At 46.1% G+C, this 19,428-nt stretch overlaps 1 protein-coding gene across 7 annotated transcripts; it reads right to left on the bottom strand.

Annotated features, from left to right (window-relative positions):
• Window positions 1-10,660: 10,660 nt before the first annotated feature.
• On the bottom strand, window positions 10,661-16,510 carry LOC136463546 (bisdemethoxycurcumin synthase-like). Of its 7 annotated transcripts, none has more exons than XM_066462531.1 (4): window positions 13,242-16,510; window positions 12,717-12,799; window positions 11,983-12,071; window positions 10,661-11,045 (listed from the first exon to the last, which is right to left on the bottom strand). In XM_066462531.1, the coding sequence occupies exon 1, from the start codon at window positions 16,381-16,383 to the stop codon at window positions 15,184-15,186; it is 1,200 nt and encodes a 399-aa protein (XP_066318628.1). In that variant the 5' UTR covers window positions 16,384-16,510; the 3' UTR covers window positions 10,661-11,045; window positions 11,983-12,071; window positions 12,717-12,799; window positions 13,242-15,183. The 7 variants fall into 7 exon arrangements, with proteins under 7 accessions (XP_066318628.1, XP_066318629.1, XP_066318633.1 ...); XM_066462534.1 differs by having other exon boundaries at window positions 11,028-11,045; window positions 11,983-12,074; XM_066462532.1 differs by lacking the exon at window positions 11,983-12,071.
• Window positions 16,511-19,428: the final 2,918 nt, after the last annotated feature.

Below are 19,428 nucleotides of genomic sequence, written 5' to 3'. Positions count from 1 at the left end.
AACGAGGATTAGGCCTGCAACCGTCCGACCAGCACGCCAATTACAATTCCGAACAGCAATGCTTGCTGGCATAATAATCTCATAATAAAGCACGTAAGAAACAGGATCATTTTTACAGCAAAGCTTAGTTCTGCACTCCTACCAAACTGAGTTGGTCTCCAGAATAATTCGGGCATCTGCCGGGAGGCAGGTTAAGGAAGAATGAAATGTCATATGAGGGCTATGCCGAACCCATTACGAACGACGGACCCGGATCCTACTCGGACATACCCGTTAGCGAGCTCACCAAGCGCGACACTCGAGCCTTCGAGGCAAGTGACATTAGCTCAACCCCTCCGGTTGCGGAAACCGCGGACGGGGTAACAATCACAAAGATAAGCTGACCCTCGACCGGACCCCCGCTACGCGCCGGGGCTCGAGGAAAGTTGGATTCACAAGGAGACCGAATGCGCGGTTGCAGAACGATGGCTCGGATCCTAAGGAGGCGGTACGAACGAAAACTAAGAATAACATTTCTAAAACAAAAAAAAAACGCTTTTTCCTACTAGTTTCGCTATCGTCTTCTCGATCTTTAGTGAAACCCGATCTCAGCAAAGGCAAAAGGTCAGATCTCACTCGGGGGTTGATAAGAGTATATATATACCCTTTCTAAAACAGTCGCCATGCCCGACCCCTTTCTTACGTTAAAAACCTAGAGGTAAGGTTTGCGAAAACGAACGACTGAGTAAGGTTGGTCGTACTGCAAGAAACCTATGTCCCAGCGGCTACGACACTCTTGCTTACTAGCGTGATCAGAGTTTCTCGCCCGCACCTCGAGCTCTACAATCTTAACAACAGGAAGAAGCGGAGCGCTTTACCCCTTTTTACACATAAAAAGGGGTCAAAGAACAAATTTGTTCAACCAAAACGAAAGAACAAACTTGTTCAAACGAAACAGAAGGGATGGAACTTGTCCGCTTATTACAAAAATGACAGCTCGACCTATTTAACTAACTAGACCCTCTGGGGGAGAACTATGCCTTCTATCCTGTCCGCCAGGTCCTGCGAAAGTGGAGCCACCACCATTTCCATCTCCAGCTCGTGGACTTCATAACCGGGCGCGTAGCCGTGGCTCATCGCCTCCAGATCGATGTTGTCCCCATAATGAGAACGAACAATCGCGAAGGACTGATTGACCCCGGCGCGAAAGGCATTTCTCTCGAGCTGGCGCACCCTAGCCGTGATCTCGATGGCACGAGCCGTGAACGAGATGGTCCCCTCCAACCGCACCACCTCAAGGTCGTCGCAGACCACTCTGAGGGCGGCGCTCAGGATAGGGAGCTCGTCACTCTCCGTCTAAAGATTTCTCCTCACCTCAGCGAGATCCACAGCCAGCCCGATAGAAACGCTCTCAGCCTCCAGCTTCCGAATCGTCTCCCTTTCGAGCTCGGCCAGGAGGGAACCGACCTTCTGCTGCGCGTCGTCGTGCTCTTGGCGGGCCTAGTCACGCTCTCGGAAAGCCTGGTCATGCTCCTCATGAGCCGTGCCGTGTTCCAAGCAGAGCCTCTCCGCGGTTTGGAACTGCTCATCCCGCTCCTTGCGTAGCCGAGTGACCGCCGCGACATCCAGGCTTGCCCTTTTCTCCAGGGCCACGAGCTTCTCCTTGGCCCCCAGCTTCAGATCCCTTTCTTTCTCAACCTCGCCCAGAAGGTCAAGGATCCACTGGCAGGTTTCGGTGTCCTTCTGGAGAAACTCATCCTGCTCCTTCCTGACCCTGGTGGCTTCTTTGTCATCCTTCCGCGACCTCGCCGATAGGGCCTCAAATGCCTTCTCGGTCTCGTCAGCATCCCGACGGGCCTCGGCCACCCGCGACCGAAGATTGGTCGCCTCTTTGATGAGGGGAGTCAGCTCGACCACCCTCTGCTAGGTGACAACGAGCTGAGCTATCACCTCCCTACGTAGCCATGCCTCCTTGATGAGGTGGTCCTAGGCTTCCTTCTATTGATGAAGGAACCAGGATTTTCCCTAGCTGTGAGCTATAAGGGACTGCAGGGATACTATGGTCAGGATACAAAATGTATATAGAGGAAGAAAAGGGCAAGAAGCAGGACCAAGCAATACCTGGTCGGAGGGAACAACAACGTCGTGCAATGCACCCGTGGCGTGGTCCAGGGCCTCGAGCACGAACACGATCCTTACGTCGAGGCTCTCCCACTCCATGCTCTCTACGGCATTGTCAAGGGTAAAAAGCGTCGACGTTGGATCCTACGGATCCATCCACGGGAGCAGGGGTTCGCCCCACACGGGCGAGCCACTGCCCACTGACCTCAGGGTTAGGGATGACTCCCCACCGGCCACAAGCACCTCCGACCCCTCTCGCTGTGACGTCCCCGCTGGAACGCCCCCTCCGGTGATGGAAGGGGTTAGTGGGGCAGATGCAAACCTCTCTCCCAACACCATGACTCCCGGGGACCCCTCGACCGTGTCCCCCTCCATTCGGCCCGTGCCAGGCGTCGTCGCTTGGGCCATCGATGGCACGGGTCGCGCTGATGCCTCAAGCGACGCTGCGGTTCTGCCCGACTGTGACCCATCTATCACGACCACTGCCACCTCCACCTACATCGATAGGGTCATGACCGGCTGCGTTGTGCCCGCCATGGTCGACGCCATGAGCACTGTCGGTAGCCCCATCTGCCCTACCGTTGATAGCGGTATCACGACCGTCATTGGCTGCTCCATGACCTCCGAAGGCGCCCCTTGAACACCCATGTCCACCCGTCCTACTGAGGGCACAGGCGCCACCGTGGGCAGCGCCTAACCGGCCGGCGACGTGGTCACACTGGCACCGCACCCGCCCAAAACAGGCGCGACACTATCCGACGGCCGTCGCCCCGATTGGAGGGCGATGCTCTTCTTCGGCACCAACCGCCTGCCTAGATATCCGAGCCTACCATGACCTGCCACCACATTTCATCGTGGGGCGTGCGCACGCAACCTATGGCCGTCCTCTCAGAAAACATGTCAGACATTTTGCCCTCCCCGAACGGGCCATGACCCATCACAAGTAAGAGGGATATGGAGCTAAAAATGCTCCTACAGCCTGTCTAGGCCAAGGAGTTCGAAGGTTGGCCCACCGACGGGTTTGACAACCTCTCCGGGCACCTTTAGAGTAAGGGTTGGAAAGGGATGGGCCCGCTAGCGGCCATTACCCAGGCGCACGAGCGCCGTAGGCATCCTAGCCCACGTTTGAGTCTTAGCCGAATACGATCCATGGTTTTTCCTCGAAAAAGGCTGAGAGCCCTCAGACCGGTCGAACGGACCCAAGAACTATATGGATTGACCGCTGAGAATCTAGAGTCGGTCACCAGCTGACCCAAGCCGGACCTCGTGAACGGGATGCTAGGGCCCCACTCGGACTAGCCCGTTAATAGTTCACTGAGCACCATAATTCATCCATAGAGGAAAATCATGGCATGGCTCAGCCCCTCTGTTTTAATCAGAAAAAACGCTTGAGGGAAGATGATCATAAAGACGAGCTGACCCTCGATCGGACCCCTGCTATGGGCGAGGGCTCGAGGAAAGTTGAACTCTCAAGGAGACCGAACGCGCGGTCATAGAACGACAGACCCCCGTTGGGGTCAGAATCAGGAAATACCTTTTCCGACCCACCAAATCCCATGGCTATAGCCCCGAGAGGTTTGATCACGACAAAAGCGAATCGCCGTCCCTAGGACACACCGTGGGTGACAAAGAAGGCCAAGGCCCTCAGAGTCTTCCTGTTCAAAAAAGCCTCCGAAGGAGTATTCTACTCCTCCGTAGGCTCAGTGGCTATTGTCGGGGACCAAAACTAGGGTACCCGAAGAGGAGGAGCTAATGGTCATCAACATTGATTCATTCGAGCAGTCAAGAGCACGACTATTGCTCCAATTGACCCCTAGTGACCCCCAGGTGCGTGGGCTCCACCTCGCCCAGCCTCTAGGTCGGGGGCTCCATCTCGCCCGACCCCTCAGGCGTGGCTCCTGACGGAAGCCCGTACCGCCGCCAACCATTATGGGCCAGAAAGTACAACCCATAATCAAACTTCTGGCATTGTGCAGGGAGCGGGCATATCTCAACATGACCCATGCCCACAACATGTCACTCCAGGGAACTCACATCACCAACAGTGATGGATGCGTGGTCACTATGCTGCCTACTCCCTGTTCGACCGCTGACCAGCATGCTAGTTCACCACGCCGCCCGCCAGGATGGAATGGGACGTCATGACCCGCTGACAATGCCAGGGCGTGGCATCAGTGGCAAACAAGCGCCTGGCGTGGAGTTGTCCCTATCACCATCTGCAGTGTCGGCGAGACCCACATAAAGGAGAAGAAAAGGTCTGGCGGTCCTAGAAGCCATCCTCTCCTTGGATCTTCTCCTTCTTTCTCTCTATGTAACTTGCTCTTCCCCTTCGTCTATAAAAGGGGAAACATGATGCCCTAAGAGAAGGAGGGTGGTTCACCACTCTACATGGCTGTAGACATCAAAACACATGCCCTAACATGCCCTAGTAGGACACATAGATAAGAGACTTGGGACATGTCCCACTCTCACTCGTTTGTAACCCCTACTACAAACTTTCAGTGCTAGTAACACGAGCAGCAGCGATGAACTGGACGTAGGGACTTTCTGCCCGAACCAGTATAAACCTCGTGTCCTCTAAGCACACCATCCGAGCCAGACGTGCAATACTAGAAATTTACTAGTTGGTAACTCAAAACACCGACACCTAGGTAAACTAGCCAAGAGACTACTTACACCTCCGTTCCTTTGGGAAAATATGATACCCTGAATACTTCCGGGTGAAGTGCTACAACAGTACTTCCGTGCGCTTGTGGATTTTTCTGCTTACGCTAAGAAGCACTAGCAGTTGTAATAGGAGAAAAAGCTATCAAATATTCATGAGAAACGATGATGGGAATGCTACTTATCTATTTATGCTTCACCCATTCTATAAAATTAAAAGCTATAAAAAATACTGAATCTTTCCCCCAAAAAATTCTAACACTCTCTTGGCCAACAACATGTATGCCATATTGTAGGTTAAGGGTACATAAAATATAACAAAGATCTTAAAATAAAATCACATATATGATAACAAAGACGACCTTTTTGGGAAATAGGTAAAACCCTTTTTAGACAAGACCAATATTACCATTGAACTTGCCAAACATATTATATTATAACCACCTCAAGTATACTCTTCTAGTAGTTGAGTGGGGTCTCAACTCTCAAAGGCTGCAAGAGCAGTGGACGGGCTGAGAAGTCACTAGGGCTGCGAGTTAATATGAGCCAATGCCTCTCCTGAGCCATAGAATAACAACCAACCGGAGCACGCTAGCATTGCTACCAGCGCACCTTGGCATCACCGTGGCTCCATCTTCATGTGCATTCTTCTCGTACCTCTTGTACACCATCTTGTCTATGAACGACATGTGTATGTTTGTCCCACAGATTGCACATATTGAGACTAAAAACGGTGAACCAATTAGCTAGTTGTACGTATTGGATTGATGTGGGACTACAAGCGGCCGAGGGGACATCATCTGTCTGTGACTACGTCCGGACACATTTTATAACCAAAAACAATTGTGGTAGGTGGACCCAATGGTCGAGAAGCAATTAATTGCCATTAGGAGGATCCAACGGCAGCGAACACTGTCGGATCAATACAAAACCTGACAATGCAACAATGATGTCTTAATTTCCCTATTGATTTAGTCCACAAACCACATATCACTCCCGAGTCATTGCTTGAGCCAGTAGTGATGTCCCCCATAGCACAGCATGTATGTGGCTCCACTTAAATAGATGGTTATTGATGTAGACTAGGCCCGATATTCTAAAAGGTATGATAGCGTCAATTGGTGGAGACTCGACGTTCACGATCTAGGCTTCGAACCAAGACTAATTCAGACCCCCGCAACCATTACACCACTACTCCGTTGGTTATCAACCACGCGAACACGATTGACCTCGCCGAGAAGGCTTTCCTGCAAGCGAATCGAGAACACAAGCAAGAACAAGATAAACGCAATCTGAAATTGCAAATAAATATGAGGCTTATGATAATGAGAAAGAGTTCAAGTCTTTATTCGAAAGGACTAATCGCCACAGGCGAACAAGATCAAGAACTGGGGCCCTGGTTCACAGCAAACGGCCTTGGCGACGACAGTTGCAGCAAAATGACGTCTGTTTCACAAGGAAATCAAGAACTAAACAAAACATAAACCCTAAGGAGAGCAACGGCTGCTATTTATAGAGTCTTGGGCGTCACCCCCCCTGGACATGCCCCCTAATGGGCCCAAACATGATACACGGTCCAACGGATCAAAAGACGGTGTCGCAGCACCCTGGCAGATTCTGGGTGCTGACTTGTTTCGATGATTCCTGTTGATTCCAAAGGTCTCTTGACATGAAACCAATTGGATTGGCTTCCCTATCCAATTAGCTTTCCATCCATATGTGGATCATCGAAAACTGAGTCCGGATGCGTCCTGGGTGACCAGTTTAAGGCAGACTAGTCCTGGAACCCGAGACAGACTCGAGCTTGAGTTGCTTTGGGCCTCCACCTCGGGGACTCGAACCGAATTAGCCTCGGACCTCCTTCTTGCTTAGGACACCCTCGCTGATCTCCTTGGTCTCCATGTGGTTCTCCAAACTTGGTCATATGTATAGAGGTCATGTCCTCATCATCCTCCCTTTCTTGACAAAAAGCCGTCCTCGGCGTCGATTTTGTTTGAAGTCGATCCTGCACAACATGAGGACAAATGAGGTTTCCAAAATAATGGGAATAGACAATGTTGTGAGAAAGAATATGACCACATGTCTAGGTTTGTAGCATGTCTTGTCCTACAGACATGTAGTCTACTCGATTGAAATACACATGATCTTTGCCAATACTATCCTGCAAAAGATTAGTACTAACAAGAAATATATGCTCCCTTTCTTTGGATTCCACTTGTGTTCGAAAAGCAAAACTAGAGGAATATGGCATAACAACAATGTTGATTTTACTGTCCTCTAGTTGATCATTAATTTGCACAACTAAAGGAGAATTTGGATTTGTACAAATATAAACTCGTTGTGTCAAATATTGTCCTTGGTTGTTATATTTACCAAAAACATGATATGTATGTCTAGAGAACCATGGCAAATCAGCATATGCATAAAGTTTCTCCTCTAAAGAACTAAGATTACACGGAACATCAAATTCAATGTAACCCAAAGTATTTAAAGAAGACAACAATTTTAGCTCATCAACTTCACTAGCATTATAAATAACAAGTCTATTTTCAGCACAAGTGCTCATTTTCAGCACATATATAGTGTGATCATTCTTCAATGATTGCATGGGTATAACATAAATATCATCATGCAAGTCATCTTCGTCACAAGAAACATCAAGCAAGTCATCTTGTGACAAAGGTAAATCAAGCGAATACTCCACTAAAATTTGCTCTATCATAGCATGATTGGTGGAAAAATTCAGCACATGAGGAGAACTCTCACCTTCTATGAGTTTAGCATCATGGGCATTACCTTTCCTCTCATGTTCAGCAGGGGTAATAGTTGATGGTTCTGAATTTTCACATGACGCTGTGAGCTTCTCATTTTCTGTCACGTCATCCTCGCTCTTTTCTACATTGTCCTGCAAAAGGTTAGGCATAGCAGGAGGAATAACAACAGACTCTTCCTCTAAATAGTGCACCTCATCATATGAAGTCAAAACAGGAGGTGGATTAACAAAGGTTTCTCACATAAGAAGTTTCATATCATTCCAAGTTTGAGGCTTATCAGAAGGATCTAAAGACTCCCACCAAGATAAAGCAGAATGTCGCAAAACACTAACTGCATTTTTTACCTTCCTCCTTGGACACATAAAGCGAGTAGCAAATATGTTATCGATGGCAATTTCCCACTCCATGTACTCATCAGCACCTATACCATCATAAGTCAGTGGATATGAACAGCCTGTCATTGTTAGAATCAAACAAGAAAATACACAAGTATGTATTTTCCTATGAACTACTATAGGATGTGGACAAGGAAAAACAAGGCACTCAACTCTCAAGTGTCTTAGCACGGTCTTACAAGTGTTCTTACCAAAGCAATAGGCGGTGCAATCGGTCGGTGACTGTGATACCGTTGTAGCTTGAGTGTAACAGTTGCAAGGCGAACCTGTACTTGATTAGAAGAAAGTGGAGCTTGGACAGGCACAATATAGTAGCAAGGAATAGCAATAATTTAATTCAGAAATTGCAAGATTGAAAAATAGTCCCAAGCTAGTCTATGTCGCTAGCCTAAACTCGTCCTGAACCTAGTTCAAGCAAGCAATACAATACAACTCAGCACAAGGACTCAAAAGGATGCAAGCACTTCTGAACTTTTTTTCCTTCTTTATTTTTTCTCTCTCTTTTTTTAGGTGTGGCTTTTTTTCCTTCTTTTGGTTTTTGCACCTCTTTGCCTTTTTTTTTGTTTTATGTTTTTTATCTCACAAAATGCCGCACATAAGAGATTAGACTTTAGATATTTCCACCATGGAAGAAAAATACTTAACCGAGGAAGCCGTAGAAGGAATTGCTAGACAAACCAAACTCAATCACGCAACCCACTACATGACTATTTCAGATCCAAAGAAAAACTAGAGATCAATCTGATTCAAGCCACACTAGGAAACAAGACTTGACACTAGATCAAGAACAAGATCAGAACACAACGAACACTAAGACGCGGCGAGGGACGACAGTCCAATAAAGCAAACTGAAATTAAAAAAATTGCAAAGGCACAGCGGGGCTATAGGACTAGAGATATGTGATAGTGTATATTTTTTTGGGCTTTTTGTGGACTATAGGTAAAACTAAAACAGTAGTAATCTAAAGGGGAAAATAAAGTTATACCTAACGGGCAACAAGATCTCTGATACCACTTGATGTAGACTAGGCCCGATCTTTCGAAAGGTATGATAGCGTCAATTGGTGGAGACTCAACGTTCACGATCTAGGCTTCGAACCAAGTCTGATTCGGACCCCCGCAATCATTATACCACTGCTCTGTTGGTTATCAACCACGCAAACGCGATTGACCTCGCCGAGAAGGCTTTCCTGTAAGCGAATCAAGAACACAAGCAAGAACAAGATAAACGCAATCTGAAATTGCAAATAAATATGAGGCTTATGATAATGAGAAAGAGTTCAAGTCTTTATTCAAAAGGACTAATCGCCACAGGAGAACAAGATCAAGAACTGGGGCCCTGGCTCACAGCAAACGGCCTTGGCGGCGACAATTGCAGCAAAACGACGTCTGTTTCACAAGGAAATCAAGAACTAAACAAAACCCAAACCCTAAGGACCAACGGACCAAAAGATGGTGTCGCAGCACCCTGGCAGATTCTGGACGCTGACTTGTTTCGACGATTCCTGTTGATTCCGAAGGTCTTTTGACGTGAAACCAATTGGGTTGGCTTCCTTATCCAATTAGCTTTCCATCCATATGTGGATCATCGAAAACAGAGTCCAGATGCGTCCTAGGTGACCAGTTTAAGGCAGACTGGTCCTGGAACCCGAGACAGACTCGAGCTTGAGTTGCTTTGGGCCTCCACCTCGGGGACTTGAACTAAATTAGCCTCGGACCTCCTTCTTGCTTAGGACACCCTCGCTGATCTCCTTGGTCTCCATATGGTTCTCGAAACTTGGTCATATGTATAGAGGTCATGTCCTCATCAGTTATTGTGCGCATAAGATTTAGAAAAGTAGAAACTGAGCCACCTTTGTGCGTCGAGTTGTGTGGGATCGGGATGGGGAAGGTGTTGACCGACTAGGGAGAGTGGTGCAGCTCTTGCGAAGGTTTTTCTTCTCAACAAGAGGGATCAGATTGAGGGACATAAGGAAAGGAGTGGGAGTGAGGAATGACAGACAGGGGAGAAAGTGATCACAGACCAATAATCTTTCCATTTTTAATATTACTAGGTAGCGTGCCCGTGCGTTGCTACAGGACATCAAACTTTTGTACTAAAAACACATAGATTGCACGATGAGATAACAATATTGTGAAATTAAATACTGACGTTAAAGTGACATTTAATCCAAATAGCAAAGTTCATGAAATAAACACAGTCATAGATAGTGCGGCATCGTAGGCTCACCAACTCTAATGTATAGACATTTCCTTGATGCGGCTAAGATAATGTTTTATATCGGTAGAAAGAAATCTCCGATGTCCATTTCTTTCGTGCACCAATAAATCCACGAATAAGTTCCGCCGCATCTCCATACCATCATGTACACAGGTTCGAGTATATATGTAAATATTAATGCCTGTCACATGGGTAATACTGCGTGTCTTGAAAAATCTATCACAAAACCTAATAACAAAGTATGTTATACTCACCGTATAAATATGTGTGGCTTTAGGATATTCGGCTGATCGGGGCGGAGCAAGGACGACGGCACGGGTGTGAACGACGACGTCGAGCGAGCGCCTTCTCGATGGTCCTTCTGCTTCTCGGCGCTCCGTCAGCGGGCCTTCTCCTTCTTGGCACGGGCTTGCGGCGACGGCGTGGGCAAGCGCGGAGGCGTGAGGGAGAGGGATCGTGCGGATGGGGAGGGAGCGTGATTGAACGCTAATTGTCAGGTGGCATTTTCTAAGAATCGCTGAGGTGGGGTCAGCAGGGAGTGGCATTTGGAGGGAAGGGGTCGTAGGGTTCGGCTGATGACCCGAGGGTTTTTTTGCACGATAATGTTGTCCAACAAAATAATACAATGATGATTCAAGTTTGAACGTGTATGTCATTCTCCCAAAAAGCCTCCTAGGTAGATGATACCAAATGTCTAAATTCCCTCATAATAAATTGATACACTGAGATTTTAATTTGTTCTCATATAAGACAAATTCCATACCAACACCGCTCTTCTTAACCCTAGATCCACATGTTTGCATCTCTAACAGAGCTCCACCCTCACCACGCTCGTGTACTCGTGTCTTTAGTGTTGCCGCCGCCTTGCCATTACAGGATTGCAATCTGGGCCTACTTAAGATGAAGGCAAAAAAATGCGTTAGAGAAGGAACATCACATATGTTCTTGTGAGTTTAGAAACTTGTATTGTTACCTTTCTAACATTATGACAATACGAGAAATAGCCCCATGCATGATTTTATTTCAACATACCCATACGGGGTAGCAAGCAAAAACATTTACAATGGGTACATGGCACAATATGCAAGTCCATTATATAGCGATTCCATTACCAAATTAGGCATTAAAAAACTAATTCTCAAATTAAACATATATCAAGCAGGGTTTATAAACGTGGTTAAAACAGTATAGTGGCTCATTGGATGATTTTCTAGAGCCAACCGTGGTAAAAGGTGAAGGCGGTGCACTACTATTTCTCTCTTCCAAAATTGTCTTTCTGTCAAAATATAAGTGGTTTCATAGTATAATTTTAATTTGACAAGTAAGGTCATTGCTGCATGTTTCATTAATGGAGTTTGCTGGTTTACTGATCTTCTCTTTCTCTTAGCCTGATACCTTAGTGGAACATCAGTTCGTCGTCATATACATGAATTAAATAAGAATAAATTTAAACCCAAATTTCCCAGTAGCCTAGTACATTAGCAGCACATCAGTTAGTCTTCATATACATGAATTAATCAAAAATAAATTTAACCCCAAATATCCTAGAAGCGCGGCTAGTTAATAAATCAATCTTGTAAACCAAATCATAGTTCAAATTTGAATGCCATAACCACATGCCTCACTGTGGAATTTGCAGGCTGACGTAAATCTAGAAATAACTTGCATTGCCTTGAAGCAGATTAAAATATGTGATTCATGATTACAATTGCAATTCTTCTCAACACCTAGGACCGGACACGATGCTCGGGTTCACGGGAAGGGCGGATGGCATGACGGGGTCACCAACTCTAGCCACAATTGTTCATAATGCAAGCACAAAAATTACCATATGAACAGTCACTGCCTATTGGGACGACACCGCCAGTGTGCTCACATAGCTGGTCATGATCTGCCATTTTGACAAGCTTGCATAGGCTGCTAGTTGCAATTAGCGACCTTAGTTTCAGAAAGGGAATAATAATAATAATAATAATAATAATAATAATAATAATAATAATAATAATGATGATGATGATAATAATAATAATAATAATAATAATAATAATAATAATAATAATAATAATAATAATAATAGTAATAGTAATAATAATAATAATAATAGCTGCACAAGTAAAAAAACAAGGGCATGACAGTGAAAAATTAATGAAACAAATAAAAGCTAATGAAAAGGAAGTTAGATACATATTAGTGAATCTGATGGTTAGTATATTTGTATTACTCTCAGTATGTTAAGAAGCTTCAATTTAACAGTGAGAAAATTAATATACACCCTCTCCAACCGAACCAAATATATATAGATCTCTGCATAACCTTATTTTGCACAACCAAACCATCCAATTTAGCAAGGAAAACACTCGTACCATCACATCCATTCCAATGAAACTTAAAAGCTCTCTATAATCATTATTTAGCTGCGTTAAAAACATTAAGCTACATCCATTTATCAGTGATCCAAATTTCCTTTTTAACTGATGTATATAACAAATAAAACTGGGGATGGTGCTCCTAATTTTTCATAACCATGCCTTTATGGATCAACAAAGATGGCTAAAAGCTCACTCTGTTGTGTCACCAGAAGCATGAAGGAGCCATCAAGGATGATATCATGCATGTTTCCAGCACCCTCCAGGAACACCACGACCCTGCAGGTGTTCATGCCAGCATTTCATCAAAGAGGAACGGCTCTTGCTGATCCTTCAGGTCTTGTGTTGGAAAAAATGCAGATTGCCAATACTATTTCAACATAAAGTAAATGCCAATACTATCTCAACATAAAGAAAATGTAGATACGTACTTATGAAGCAAGAGTTACAGTTAAAAAAATAGTGTGTTAGTAAAGATGATCTTCACACTTAGTAGCAGCCAAAAGAAATATTTGGGAACTCATATACGAAATACTAATCGCAATGGTTATTTTCTTCAAATGGCACAAATAAAATACAGAGTTTAAATGAAAAAATTGTGGATTCGGAAACTAAATGCTCAATACATCATAAAATTTCACCTCCACCAAAACAATGCATCATAAATAGTCAATCCATACTGTAGTTAATTTCTTAAAATTACTACCAAAATCAGAAGTACCTTGAGAGGTAGGTTTCAGTTTCACCCACAGTAACCGTTGTGAGCTCATAGATTGGGTCCTAGCAAGGGCATCCTTGCTCTTCCATGATTGGAGATGTCAGCGACCTTGCTTGCAGGCTTGACCTCCTTCCAGGTTCATACTGTGTCAGCCTCCTCGCCCAGGGCCACCTTCGATGCATCCTGCCCGAGGTTACAGTTGCAAACATTACATATTACATTTCCTACGAACACTAACGGCAGCAGACATCTGGACACTCCAGTAAAAAAAATGAAATATGTACTTTTATAAAACCAAAACCACTATCTAAAGCGATGTTTTGAATTAAATCAAATTCAATACTTATCTTTGTGTATGCATACCTTTTCTGGATATAGTTTTCATATTCATTCTACTTGGAACTAAAAAATAGAATAGTTGATATCTTGACACGAATGAAGTTTTAAAGGATAGAGTCATAATACAAGAAACTACATATTTGTTAGTGTATTTCACGAAATCTGAATATGCCATCTTGCTTGATAGTATGGCACTGAACCATGTGGTGGAGATGGTAGTTAATGGGAGGGGTGAACTGGCACAAACATGTGTTCTAAATTAGGAGGGCTAATATAGCATCTAGTTATGTGCTGTCATTTTAACAAACACATAGCAGGTAGAATGTAGCTTACACTGCACTTGGCCACAACTCCGGCGTTCATATGAGCACATAAGGAACAATCTTTGGAAGTGCATCTGAAACTATCTGTGCACTATAGATGAAAATGCAAGCATGGTCAGTGTCTAGTAGCAAGTATAATTTGTGCACCCCCCAAAATAGCTAAACGAAACAACCAGACAAGCATGGTCAGGTAAATTCAATAGCAACCTGATGCAGCAGCAGAGGTGTGTCCAAAAGCAATAGCTCCTAGAGCTTTCAAGCACCAGCTAAGTGTTGTTCTATTGTCTTAGTTGCTAAAAATGACTCTAGGTTGCAGAAGAACAAGTTATGACACGACCTTTGCATAGCATCATAGATTCCAACAAGGTTAATGTACACACCAACAGTATCAGGATGAGAAGCACCGCACTCCTACTCCATAACTGCCCTTGCCTCCTCCAACAATTGTGCAGCCTCAACTACTGATAAACATATGTGCTTATCAAAACTAGAAATCACAGCGGCGGCGACACTAAATGAAAACTTTCGAGATGTTGGAGATGCTGCTGTTGGTGCTCTATTTTTCCTGGAACAGAAGATAAGTACTGCTTTCTCAAAAAGTAAATAGAATAATAACAAAGGAAGTTGTATCATGACCAGAGTTATTAAACATCTAAGCACCTCCATAAAACAAATTCTTAATCTAGAATATGTGCTTACTGATGCTGAATTCTGGTTTGATCAGCACTAAGCAAGCGATTCCATCTCCATCAGGTAGTATTTTTCTTTTCAGGAACCAAAATCTTATTGTGTAGCGTCAAACAAATTCATAAAGCATCCAGCCAGACATCTTCTAAAACTAACTCACAAGTTTCATCTAAGAGAACTTTCTAATACAGTATGAGGCAACCTGGAAGGCATCTTCTAATCTAAAACACATTATTTAGATGAAGATGGAGAGAGATTTGCTTTATTTTACACACTGAGTTAGGGGCAAATCGCACGGGCGATGCAAGGGATGGGCGTAGGGGTGCGGGATCACAGCAGGCAGAACCATGGGCCCACGTTGGAACGTCGCACCAAAAAGTGTCTACGTTTTGTTTTTTTAGTTGTATAGGAGATTATATATAGGTATATAGAGGCATAGACTAAACAAACATAAATATAACACAACAATATAATAACACGCTGACAATTAAGGAACAAATTTAACACTCCACCTTATGGGGTTTATATAAAAAAGTTAGTCCTTTTGGTTGATGTTTATATAGAAGTTATAGTCCTTTTGGTTGATGTTTAAATTGTTAATTTCCCTCCCGGTCGAGGTTGCTAGGGGTGTGGAGCACCATGGTCTCGATTGTGATTCCCGGTCCAAAAGTCATCATCACTCCCCACTCCGGCGCCTCCCCTCCCTGCTTGGTCGTCGCTGCGCGACGGCGGCGCAACTCATCGAGCACGAAGATCACCGTGGTGCCACTCATGTTGCCAAACTCGCTGAGCACGTGGCGACTCGCCGCCAGCTTGCGGTCGTCCAGCCCGAGCACTCCCTCGATGTGGTCCAGGATGGCACGGCCGCCGGGGTGGATCGCCCAGAAAAGGTCGTTCCATGCGGCGCTGACGCCGAGCGCGTGAAACGCGTCGACAAGGCAGCGCTCCACGTTGCACCCCAGAAGACGAGGCACCTGGTTGGAGATGTGGTACTCCATGCCACCTTTGTTGATCTGCATGGAGATGGCGTCCTCGGTCTCCGGTATCGTGGTCTGCGAGGCAAAGGCCATCTCGAACAGCGGGCGCTCGACGGGGGCGACGGGGTCGGCGCCGACGATGACAGCGCCGGCGCCGTCGCCGAACAGAGCCTGGCCGAGGATGTTGTCGGCACAGCCTCCTTGGGGCCCATAGAAGGCAATGAGCGTGATCTCGGAGCAGGCGACAAGGACGCGCGCGCCGCAGTTGTTCTCCGCGAGCTCCTTGGCGAGCTGGAGCGACCGGCCGCCGCCGTAGCAGCCGTGGAGGTTGAGGATAGTGCGGGACACCGTGGAGCGGAGTCCCAGCAGGGACGCGAGGCGGCGGTCGGCGCTCGGGGCGCGCGCGCCGGAGTAGGTGCTGAAGACGAGGTGGGTGATGTCGGTGGCGGGGCGTCCCCACTCGGCGATGGCCTTGGCCGCGGCAGACGCGGCCAGCTCCGGGACGGCGGCGGAGGCGATGTCCACGCGCGCGTCCAGGGACGGCCGCGTGCGGTCGGTGAAGTCCGGGTTGGCGGCGAGCAGCTCCTCGTTGAGGTGGATGAAGCGCTGCTTGATGCCGGACTTGTTGCAGATCCTGGTGAGCTTGCCCTTGAGGTCGGTGAGGTGCTCGCTGTTGGTGACGCGGAAGTAGTAGTCAGGGTACTCGTCCTGGGCTAAGCACGTCGGCGGGTTCGCCGTGCCGATGCCGAGCACGGCGGCTGGCCCATCCGCGCGCTGCGCACGCCTCATCTCGTGGACGGTGGCCGGTGCGCTCCCCATGGACGACGACACACCGACGAGCTGTTAGCTATAGCTCTCCCGCTCGCTCCTGGGGGCTGGGCTCTAGCTAGGTAGCTTAGCTAGCTGAGAGCAGCAAGTATGAGATGGACTACCTAGCTAGAGAGGGATCGATGGTTTTGCGTGGTTTGGAGAAGCTAGCAGGAGGTGCGTTCTATTTATAGCATAGCAGTACCAGTGTACGACGTGCGTGGTGATGATCTCGTTCAGTTCGCAGCGTTCCGCATACAAGGACATGCGTTCATGTGGATTCCTATGTGAAATTTTCGTATTTTGGTCTCTTTTGAAAACAATTTTTAGAAAAATACCAACGACAAAACATTTTCTGAAAATAGACCATTTTTAGGCGTCTTAGCACATGACGCCGAGATATGAGGCTCGGCGTCGTGTCACTCGACGCCGAGGTATTGCCACGTCACGGACGACCGGGGTCGTCGTCGACACGTTGGCGCGTGGGTCCGAGACGTCGGCGTCGTGTCAGCCGACGCCAAGTCCCCAACCTCGGCACGGTTGGACTGCGCGCCGAGCTCTGGCCCCATCCGGAGCGCGGCCCAGGCGGCCCAACAAAGCACGGTGGCCCAGAAGCTCGGCGTTGGGTCACTTAACGCCGAGCCTCCAGACCTCGGCGTGACCCGACTCAACGCCGAGGTCTGGACCCTTTAGGCCGCGCCGAGGCCCCCTTCTTCTTCTTCCCTCCCCTCCTCCATTCCTCCATGGCTCCCAAATCCCCCACGGCCCCCACGAAACTCTAACCTCCAAAATCGACCCCCGGTGCCCGGATCTTGTCTCCCGAAGCTTCCTCGAGGTAATGGTCCCTCCCCTCCTCCATTCTATCCGCGTAGATGTACTTACATTGTCCCTAATCATGTGGAATCATGGATGTTTGGTGATTTGGTATATTTGTGTTTGCATTTGTAAAATGTATGGCTTAGGATGATTGAGTGCATTGTTGTTTAACTGTTTTATGTGATGAACATGTTAGGTTAGTTTGGTTTCTAGTTATTTTTGTCATTAGGGTTATTTGTTTATTGTAGGTGTCATTAGGGTTAGTTATTTGTTGGTCATTAGGGTTACTATGTATTTTATTTATTTGTTGGTCATTACATTTCAATTTGTTATGACCAAGGCGTTTTGCCAAGGTACTCATCTTTCCCCTCTTTCAATTCATCCATTTAGATTCGTTTGTTTTTGAACTTGGCATTATAGGTTTGGTTCATGTTCATGTCATTCGTGCAATGTATGGTGGTTCAAATGATTGAATGACCCAAATGTATGGTTGTTGGTATTGTTGTTGTTGTATATGTTATGGTTTATAATCATTGAGTTAAATTTTGTGTTTGTTGGGATTCAAATTTATTTAGGGTTTGTAATGAAAAGCTTATTTGGGAGGTATGGTGATGTAGTGTTAGTACCTTTACATTCATTGCAAGGTACTTTGGATTGATTTTTTTTCTACGTAATGTTAGGATGCCAAGGCGTGGTAAAGCTCGTATTTCAAGGTAATCCCAATGTTTATTCATTATTTGTGCAACAAATAGAAAACCCTAGGTTTAGGTTTGGTTCTCCGTTAATATGACTAAATTCTTTCAATTGTAGCTATGGTCACCAGAGGGCAAATCCCTACGACCTAAAGCCTCTCCCTGAAGGTGTTCCTCGACCAATGTGCTTTTGTGGTGATCCTTGCAAGGTAGATATCTCTGAAGATGAGAAAACATATAGGCAGAGGTACTGGATGTGTCCCAATTATGTATGGGAACCTACAAAGCAACAGCGCCGTGCATCATTTGTGAGAAATTTTTATTGTGTTAATTAATTTTCTTGTGATATTAAGTATTGCTTATTTATTTGTTTTGTAACAATTTGTTTTTCTTGCAGACCGTTCCACCACTGTGTGACTTTGAGCAGTGGATTGACACTGAGATCAAGGAGTCGGACAAGCAGCGTCTAGAAGGCCTGAAGGAGTGGGATGCGGAGGTTAAAGAGAGGTTTGAGCAGAGACGCAGACTGGAGGCTATAGAAAAGGAGCATAAGGAAGAGAAGGAAAGGAGGCGTGTTGCTGCGTACAGGGCGGAGAGGGAGAAGAAGCTTGAGCGTGTGCGCCGAGCGAAGGCAGCGATGGAGGAGAATCCCGATGCCGAGAGGAAGGGAAAGTGGCCTCGTTGCACTCAGTAGGTATTTGGTTCATTCACGAGCGATGTCGTGTAGCCCTGGACTTTTTTTACTATGTTGTAATGCACTCTGCTTTTATTTCAGATGAACTTATTCCCTGGACTTTTTTTATTATGTTGTAATGCACTATGATTTTATTTCAGATGGTCTTATGCCATGTACTTCGTTAACTATCCTAAGACTGTAGTGGTACTGTTTGTATCACTGAAAAGACTACTTGTGTTGTTGCAGTCACTGAAAGGGCTACAAGTACTGTTGCAGTCACTGAAAGGGCTACAAGTCTATTTGAAAACTCACTGAAAAGCCTAGATTCGTTTACTGTTGTATCCGTATACGCAATGAATTAATATCAGAGTGATGTACTGCATTTAGATGAAGTGACAAAACACAGGTGTAGCCTTTTCAGATGAAATGACCAGTCATGGTTGTAGGCTTTTCAGATGAAGCATCTAGCCTTTGCAGATTCAATAAATGAGTACGCACACATGTTTTTTGTCAAGTAGCATTCATGGTGAACCTGCCTTCATCTCTATATATAGTGCTCCATGTCTTGCTCCACATCCACACAACTTGTTTTCTGGTTTAGTTTTAGCAAATGTCGAGCGGAGGTTCCTCGAGTGGAAAGGGTTTTGGCGGAGGGAGAGGAAAGGGGGTGAGGAAGGGACCTCCGATTGTGTGGGAGGGTTCTCTGGGTCCTAATTCTTTTGAAGACGCAATAGAGGAATTTCCTTTGGAGAGGAAGAGTGACTTCACCCGTGAGAGACCTCTTAGATCATACGAGAAGCGCATTGAAGATTGGCCAAAATGCCGCCACGGTTTGGATTGCGTTGTGCAGATGTACAACGACTGTGACGGTGG

The sequence above is a fragment of the Miscanthus floridulus genome, chromosome 7, assembly GCF_019320115.1.
Source record: "Miscanthus floridulus cultivar M001 chromosome 7, ASM1932011v1, whole genome shotgun sequence".
In the NCBI taxonomy this organism is placed as follows: Eukaryota; Viridiplantae; Streptophyta; class Magnoliopsida; order Poales; family Poaceae; genus Miscanthus; species Miscanthus floridulus.
The sequence above is the reverse complement of the archived record's forward strand: the minus strand, read 5'-3'. Positions and strand labels throughout refer to the sequence as shown.